General features: G+C 33.6%; 1 protein-coding gene across 2 annotated transcripts in view; it reads left to right on the forward strand.

The window, feature by feature from the left end:
* Window positions 1-9,067, forward strand: part of BBS7 (Bardet-Biedl syndrome 7) — a 36,311-nt gene that overhangs the window by 21,786 nt on the left and 5,458 nt on the right. The window contains exons 13-15 of one of the 2 annotated variants that reach the window (XM_045468549.1): window positions 2,343-2,408; window positions 6,561-6,700; window positions 7,591-7,755. In XM_045468549.1, coding sequence (XP_045324505.1) covers window positions 2,343-2,408; window positions 6,561-6,700; window positions 7,591-7,755 — 371 coding nt within the window. The remainder of the gene's footprint in view (window positions 1-2,342; window positions 2,409-6,560; window positions 6,701-7,590; window positions 7,756-9,067) is intronic. The other variant, XM_045468558.1, reaches the window with a different exon arrangement.

The raw sequence follows: 9,067 nt of genomic DNA on the forward strand, positions 1-9,067 counted from the left end.
ACGGTTGTTCTGGAGAAGGCAAGCCAGAGCAGGAGATGATGATTAGAGTTGGCAAGTCATTATACATATAAAAAAGAGAGGAATAGGGGCGCCTGGGTGGCTCAGTCAGTTGAGCCTCTGACTGTGACTCAGGTCATGATCTTGCGGTTTGTGAATTTGAGCCTCGCGTCCCAGAGCCTGCTTCGGATTCTGTGTCTCCCTCTCTCTCTGCCCCTCCCCCACTCACACTCTGTCTCTCTCTCTCTCCTTCAAAAATATATTTTTTTTTTTCAACGTTTATTTATTTTTGGGACAGAGAGAGACAGAGCATGAACGGGGGAGGGGCAGAGAGAGAGGGAGACACAGAATCGGAAACAGGCTCCAGGCTCTGAGCCATCAGCCCAGAGCCTGACGCGGGGCTCGAACTCACGGACCGCGAGATCGTGACCTTGCTGAAGTCGGACGCTTAACCGACTGCGCCACCCAGGCGCCCCTCTCCTTCAAAAATAAATAAACATTAAAAAAAATTTTTTTTGAAGGGAAGAATAAAAAGAGTAGATGAAGAACAAAGTTAATAGCTATATTAGGGAATAGTTTTTAATATAATTTTATAGTAAAGCTTTTCTTTTAAGAGAGATTTTTCATAGTTGTATTATGTAGTGTGTATGGTTTGTCATCCCTGTTTGAGAATAAGAGATTTTATCAGGGGCGCCTGGGTGGCTCAGTTGGTTGAGCGTCTGACTTCATCTGAGGTCATGATCTCACAGCTTGTGAGTTCGAGCCCCGTGTCGGGCTCTGTGCTGGCAGCTCAGAGCCTGGAGCCTGCTTGGGATTCTGTGTCTCCTTCTCTCTCTGCCCCTCCCCCACTTGTGCTGTGTTTGTGTGTCTCTCTCTCAAAAATGAATAAACATTTAAAAAAAAGAGAGATTTTATCACAGTTGTATTATGCAATATGTGTGGTTTGTCATCCCTGTTTGAGAATAAAACATAAAAGATTAAAGCCTACATTTTTATTTTCATTCAAAAAATCAAGTTAATCTTAAAATCTTAATTCCTAAATTACTGTGAAAGATCAACCTATTTACATCATTGCAGGATTCTTTGAAATGAGTATTTTATACTAATTTAAAACCCATTTTCTAGAAGGATGGCTTTAAAAAAAAAGCCTTAATATGGAGATTTCAAGTATATACACAAGTAGAGAGAATAGTATAATAACCTCAGTATACTTATTGTTCACTTCAACATACGGCCAGTCTTGTTTTATGCTCTCCTCTGTCTCCTATCCCAAACCTAATCCCAGACATTTCATGTATTTTAATCTTTATCATCTTATTCATAAATACTTAGGTATATAACATTTGTTTTTAACCACACGAAAGTATATTTGTTTTCAGGTTGATTGATATTCTGTTTACTAAATTTAAATGATTTTAAATTAAAACGTTCAAATTTTCTTTTTGATATTAGCATCCTTTTTCTTCACTTACTTATTAAAAATAGGGAAATAGTAGTATATGAAAATTGCATACTGAGTATTTCATGTTGCTTTGCCTGGTTTTGCAATTCATAACCCAGATATATTTCTGTTTTTAGTAGTTTAATATTCAGTTTCCGGAAGTTATCATATTTGAAGTAACCTGTCTGATTTAATTCAACAAACATGTATTGAATGCTTACAGTATCATCTCAGGCACTGTGCTATTTTCTGGAAATACAGAGAAATGATATTTCTTAGTCCTCTATAACTATTTGTGATAATCAAAGACATTCATGTTTTGTCTTTTAATAGTATAAACATTAGAAGTTTGTGCTGTCAGTTAAATTTTTAGAAAAATTAATATTTTAAAGTATTGTAGTGGCACCTGGGTGACTTAGTCATTTGAGCGACCTACTCTTGATTTTGGCTCAAGTCATGATCTCATGGTTATGAGTTCAAGCTCTGTGTTGGGCTCTGCACTGACAGTGTGGAGCCTGCTTGGGATTCTCTCTCTCCTCTCCCTCTTCCCCTCCCCCCTCGCTTTCTCCCTCAAAATAAACATTAAAAAAATGTTATTGTAGAAACTCAGGATGGAAAGAGCATGAGCTTGTGTCTTAAAAGTATTCATTTGGATTCTGATTTCTTTACTTATGAGCTTTTGGGAAATTTTCCTAACCCGAATGCTACAGTTTCTCCATCTGTAAAAACTTATTTAGTAAAAGTTCGCATAGGGTTGTTTGCAGGAATAAGAAAAAAGCACTTAGCACAGTGTCACCCACATGATATGTGCTTTATAAATGATAACCATTATTATTATTGATGATGTTTTTATTATTATAAAAATGTGAGTTTATCCTTTGCCTTAACTTTGAATTTTTCCTAGTCAAATGACAACTTTCTTCTCGCCACTTATCGGTGCCAGGCAAATACCACAAGGCTGGAACTCAAGGTAAAAATGTTTGACATTACCTTTAATTGAAAGTTTGAACGTTTTTCCCCCTAGGTATATCTTGCAACGTATCATATCACTTCTTTGTATTGTTTTCTCCCTGAAATAAGTAATGACTGTTGGATGACCAGCTGGGTTTTAACTCACCCCAAACCATTATCTCTGCTATTGGCACACAACCAATCACCTTCTCTAAAATTACCAATCCTGAATTTCTTCTTAGTGGAATTTTTTTTTCGAATTTTCTATTCTGGAAAGTTTCAAACGTACAGAAAAGTAATGACTTCAGCTTCAGTAGTCATCAACTCATGACATTCTTGTTTATACTATCACTGTCTATCCCAAAATATTCTGAAGCAAATACAAGATTTTTAAAAATTTCAGTTGTAAATATTTCAGTACATATGTCCAAAAGATAAGAACTATTTTTTAAAACATAACCACAATACTATTATAACACCTAAGAAAAATTAATAATTTCTTAGTTTCATCCAATATTTAGTATTTAGATTTCACTGAGTTTTTTTTTACAGTTTGTTTGATCCAGTCATGGTCCAGACAAGGTAATTTGGTTATTGAAGTATTTGAGCATTTGTCCTATATTTTCCTACCATTTGGATTTTTCTGATTGTGTTCCAATAATGTCATGCATTACCATCTTTCTAAAGAAAATCTTTTAGTATTTTCTTCAGCAATTTAGTAATATCTCTTTCATAATTAAATACTGATTGTAGCACACAAATCTAATTTAGTTAATTAATTTGTGTGAGTTTTTAAAAATTATTTTTGATATATTTATGATCTAAAAAATTAAGGAATGGTTGTTTTGGAGAAGTGTTGTTGATGTTCAGAGATTCAGTCTGTGTTTTTCAAGAGAGATGTTATACAATAACTTTTTCACATCTAGTAGGAAGTTCCAGTTAAGTGTAGGTTTTTTTTTTCCCTAAACAATTTATTTTAGTCTGCATAAGTCCCCTTTTGTGTATTTTGAAAGAAAAATTGAAAACTGGAATAAATTTATTTCTAAAGGACTATACTTAAACATATTTTATGTAACCTAATTAAACATTTTAAATTACATATCCACTGAACAAGACTGTGCCAATAAATTGGGAAGTAGGCCTAAATAGATTAAAAAGCTATGTTCTTTTTTTTAAGTTGGATGCAATGATAGATGCAAGAAAACTACTGAAAAAGAAGAAAAAGGTGAAATTTATATGGTAAAACATACTATGAAACTACTGTAATAAAAATAATGCAGGGTATTTAAAAGGCCTAAATAAATAGGGAGTGCAATAAAATTGTATAGAACTAGAGCTTAACATACATTTATGGAAATTTAATGGATGACTTTTTTTTTTTTTTTTTTGAGAGAAAGAGTGCAGGTGGGGGAGGGGCAGAGGAAGAGGGAGAAAGAAAACATTAAGCAGGCTTCACACCCACTGTAGAGCCCAATGCAGACCTTGATCTCACAACCATGAGACCATGACCTGAGCTGAAATCAAGAGTTAGATGTTTAACCAACTGAGCCACCCAGGTGCGCCTAATGCGTGACATTTTTATGTAGGGAAAAATTCTGTTAAATTACTATTTCTATTTAAAAATTGGTGTCAACACAACTGGTATATATCTGGAAGAAAATTAAGTGGATTCTTATCTTAATGCCATATATAAAAAATAAATATAGATGTATTAGGTACCTAATTATTTTTCAAAAGAAGGAAATTTAGTTATCTTTTAGGTAATGGGTGAATATCAGTAAAACACAAAGACTACTACTACCTCTAACTTGTTATAAAAACAACTATTCAGTAAGGAAAATAGGCAGAGAATATGTTCTGTGCCTCAGTTCACACAAGAGGGAGTCAAAATAGCTAGCAAATATTAAAAGAAAATGTTCTAACTTACTGTTAGGGAAATTCAAATTAAAATAACAAAAAACATTTTCTGCTTATCTAACAGACTGGCAAAAAAATTTAAAAAGCAACATCACCATGTGGCAGGGATGAGAAAAAGACACTAAATCATAGCTGAAGGAAATAAAAATTGTTATAGCTGCTTTGGAAAAACAGGCAATAGTCCCACTTGGAGGAATCTATTTTAAGCAATAAAATCACAGTATTATACACACAGATATGTATTTAATTAACTGCAGTATTGCTTGTAGAAGCAGAGGAGTGGAACCAAAGTGAACATTCAATAATTGAATGGTTGAATAATTAGCTATTTATGCATTCCATGGAATATAACACAGCTGCAATAAATAAGGCATTGATCTATTCCTGTTAACATGGAGTGAATTCCATGAAAAACAAGATGTGGATAAAATCCCTATATATGTAAATACATTTTATTTACATATGAATAAAGGTATGAAAAGAAACATACCTGTCTGGTATGATAGCGTATGCCACAGGAGAAAGCATGGGTGGGATAGGAGTGGGAGGGAGGTGATGGCATTAGGAAAGACAAAGATAAGGGGAAAATGTGACTATTAGAAATAAAAGAAAGATGTCTATGATATAAATAGAAGTTCTTCATGTGAAATTATGATTTTGTTTTTGTACTTCTGCATAGAGAAATGTATGAAGGTATGACTACCAAAATAGCAATCATGATCATTTCTGGGTGGTAGGATTTCAGGCGACTTGTATGTTCATCCTAATTTTTCTGTATTGCTTATATTTTTAATAATGAAAATGAATTTTTATATAATCAAAGCATTATGACTTTTTATTCTGGAAAAAATTATGTGCTAGTGTAAGCTTACCTTTAAAAAAGAAACCCTGAAATATAGCTGTATCAGATCTATTTTTTATTTCTTTTCTGTATTTTTATTTTTCATCTTTTTATTTTTCCTCTCTTTCCATTTAGAGCAATATTTGCAGTGTAACATTTGCAAAAGACCTTGCTTTAAACTTTTATTTCTCTTTCCCATTTAGGTAAAACATTGATTTCTGTCCCCCTCACATGCTAGGAAAAGTGTGAGTTAAAATATCAGCTAGCAGGTCACCTGGGTGGCTCAGTCAGTTGAGCATCCAACTCTTGATTTTGGCTCAGGTCATGATCTCATGGTTCATGGAATCGAGCATCGCATCAGGCTCTGCGCTGACACTGTGGAGCCTGCTTGGGAGTCAGTCTCTCTCTCTCTCTCTCTCTCTCCCCCTCTCTCTCCCCTGCCCCCTCTCACTTGCATGCATGCTCTCCCTCTCTCTCAAAATAAATAAACATTAAAAATAAAATAAAATATAGCCAGGTTAGAGCTATGTTAAAATATAGCTATGGTTAGAGAAGCTACCATTGTAATACAAGAAGTACTACAGTCCATCTATGAATTTGAAGTGAGAGAAACGGAGACGAGGGGCAAGAGGGAGAAGCTGAACAGCTTTCCAACTCCTGAAAAATTAATTCTTCACAGTGTAATGAATTTTTATTTTCTGTTAAGTGTTTTGAATCCTCAGGAGGTCCAACCAGGTATATTTAAAATAACTCAAAAGAATTTCCTAATCTAAATATGTTATCATTAGATGGTGTATACTTCTGTATTTTCATAGAAAATCAAGAATTAAGTTTAGAAACTTTTTTTTTCTGTCAGTAGATTCTTATATGTCAATATAAGCTGTCAATAGCTGTCAACAGCTTATATAGCTGTTATAGTTTATAGCTGTCAATAGCTATATGCTATAATACCCTTATTTATGAGAAAATGAAGTATTACATTTAAGTTTTAGTTATTTAAAAAACTCACTTATCCGCCTCAACAAAATGTCTAAATTTTAACCATTTTTGATGTGAATCTTATGAACTATATTAGACACTTGTGGTTTTAGATGTGATGGGTTAGTATGTAAGAATGTACTTTTTTTGGAATGACACAGCACTACTAAATGTAGACAGATAATCTAAAAATATGTGGTGGGGATAACTTTTATAGATAGATTAAGTTTGCTTTTGCCTGCCAAAGCTTTTTAAATTTTCCTTTACTCTAGTGGTAAAAAGTAATTGTTTAATAAAATGTCATTATTTCCTTCAGAATATTACAGAAGAGATTAAGGTCTTATTACTTGATTACTTGTGTTGAACATTTTAAAGATAACATTTATGTTATGTTGCTAGGTTATTCTTATTTTCTTTTCTTTTGTGTTTACTCAGATTCGTTCAATTGAAGGCCAGTATGGCACACTTCAAGCATATGTGACTCCAAGGATTCAACCCAAAACCTGTCAAGTCCGCCAATACCTTATCAAACCCCTTTCACTCCATCAAAGAACTCACTTTATTGATCATGACAGGTAGGACAAAGGAGGGAGCAGTTTATTTTTTAGTATATTACATGATACAGATAAACTTGCTTTTCATTTTATAGTATAAATCTGGTAGCTATTTGTACATTTTAAAAATTAAATATTTAAACACTGTGGATTCATATTTTTAATATAAGATTTGTCTTCTTTTAAAGGCTGATTTGAGTTGGATTTTCCTATCTTTCTCATATATTACCATTCTGATCTCAGTAGAGTAACAGTTCTCTCTCCCAAATACCTGTTGTGAATAAATATTGTTTAGCATTTGAGTTCTCTGTGAACAGGATCTTATTATAATATTAGCCTCAAAGGTTATATTTCCTTTCTCTTTCACCTCAGGGAATATTGGCAAATCAATTGGTTGTGATAGTCCCTGTTATTTCTGAGTTCCAGTCCAACTTAAGCATCTTCCTGTTGGTAGTTTTTCGCTTTCTTTCCTGAGATGAGAGACCATGAGCTTAAATGAAGGAGAAGGGAAAGAAATGAACAATTACTGAATATTTTCCCTCTGCTGTATGTTGTACTAGATGCTTATGCATTGTCATTTAAGCCTTACAGCAAGCAAGACAGGTAGTAATGTCCCCATTTTACAAATGAGAAATAGAGACTTGGAAAAGTAAGTAACTTGCTGATACAGGAAACAGTTATGATTGGAGGCTTAATTGAATATTAAAGCACAGATATAGGTAAGAATTCCTTTTTTTCCATGAGATTGAAAATTTTATTTATCTTATGGTTAATATTAATCTGAAGAAAATTTAATAGATACTTTTATATTTGTTTAACTACTATTGCAAAATTCTGTTCATGTGTTGTATACATATAATACCTCCATGTATTCCTACACACAAATGTGTACCTCCACTATTAAATTACAGACCCATGAATACACTGACTTTAACAGGCCAGTTCAGTTTTGCTGAAGTTCACTCCTGGGTGGTTTTTTGCCTGCCTGAAGTCCCTGAGAAACCTCCAGCAGGAGAATGTGTGACATTTTATTTTCAGAACACCTTCCTGGATACACAACTTGAAAGTACCTACAGGTAAATAAAACTTATTACTGGTTCAGGAATGTTTTTATGTAAATAGAGCTTCTAAATCCTATTTCCAACAATAACCAGTTAGAAAATAAATGATTTGAATGATTTGAAAAGACCCTATCAGAGTAGCAATAACAATAACAAAATATCCATATAAGATCTGCAGAAATATCTGTTATTAGAAATATGCAGAACTTACATGAAGAAAACTTTAAAATTTTATTGACATAAAAGACTTGATTAAATGGAGTAATATATTCAGTAGTCATCAATATGAAGATATAAACATGGCAGTACTTCCCCAAATTGATTCATTTATTCTAGTTTCAGTAAAAATTCCATTGAATTCCTTTAGGCAAAAATAGAATATGGCTCAGAACTTGAGAGTTTAGAACAGTACAGGGTTTTGAAGCTATCATATTAAGGGTAGAGGTCATATTCTACACTCTTCTCAAGCTCCCAGTTGCACTCCTGCCCCTTTACTGTCACTGCTCATTCATTTCCAATAGGCTTCTATAATTTCTGTTTCTGAATATAGTAGAGGCTACATTTCCTTCTCTTTTGTTCCTGTCTCTTGAATGTGAAATGACCTATTTCTTGGGTAAGGCTGATTTCTCGACATCTGCTCTTTGAGCTTATACCTGTCTCTCTGTCTAGGATTCTCTCCCTAAGCAGATTATTGAGGTATTCTACTTCTTGCTTCCTAGCTGAGACTTTACCATGCTAAATTCTGGAAATAGGAGTGAACACATAATTTTACCTCAGAATACAGCCTTTTGGGACCAAGAAGTATCCAGCAGTATAGCTGGTTTTGTTTTGTTTTGTTTTCGCATCAGTTCTGTTGAGGTTTTACTTTGCCCTCCAAGGGATCTTACATGTGTCTAAACCTGTAATAATGACTCCTGTTCTGAAGTACCACAGTAAACCTCACACTTTAATCAGAGCAGACAATTCAACATGCCCCTGGCATATTCTGTATTATTATAATAGCATACCTTTGTATTTTCCCATTCTGTGCCCTTAAATATTCTTTCCTTAACAATCAAAACTCTACTTATCCTTCAAGGCTCAACTCAGTTGCTGTATTTTGAAGCCTTCCTTGAGATTCTCTTTTCTGTTACCATAGTATTTTATTCTTACCTGTCTTAGGTATTTATTGTTATTTGTTTGAAGTATATAATAATTTTTATGTAAACTTGTTTCTTCAAATTAGACTTTAAGCTCTTCATGGGCAGAGTCAATTTCTTAATTATCTTTGTATGTTTCCTCCAAGTACCTACCACATGGCTTTGCTCAATGAATGTTTTTTAGGTGC

This window comes from Leopardus geoffroyi, chromosome B1, assembly GCF_018350155.1.
Source record: "Leopardus geoffroyi isolate Oge1 chromosome B1, O.geoffroyi_Oge1_pat1.0, whole genome shotgun sequence".
Lineage (NCBI taxonomy): Eukaryota > Metazoa > Chordata > Mammalia > Carnivora > Felidae > Leopardus > Leopardus geoffroyi.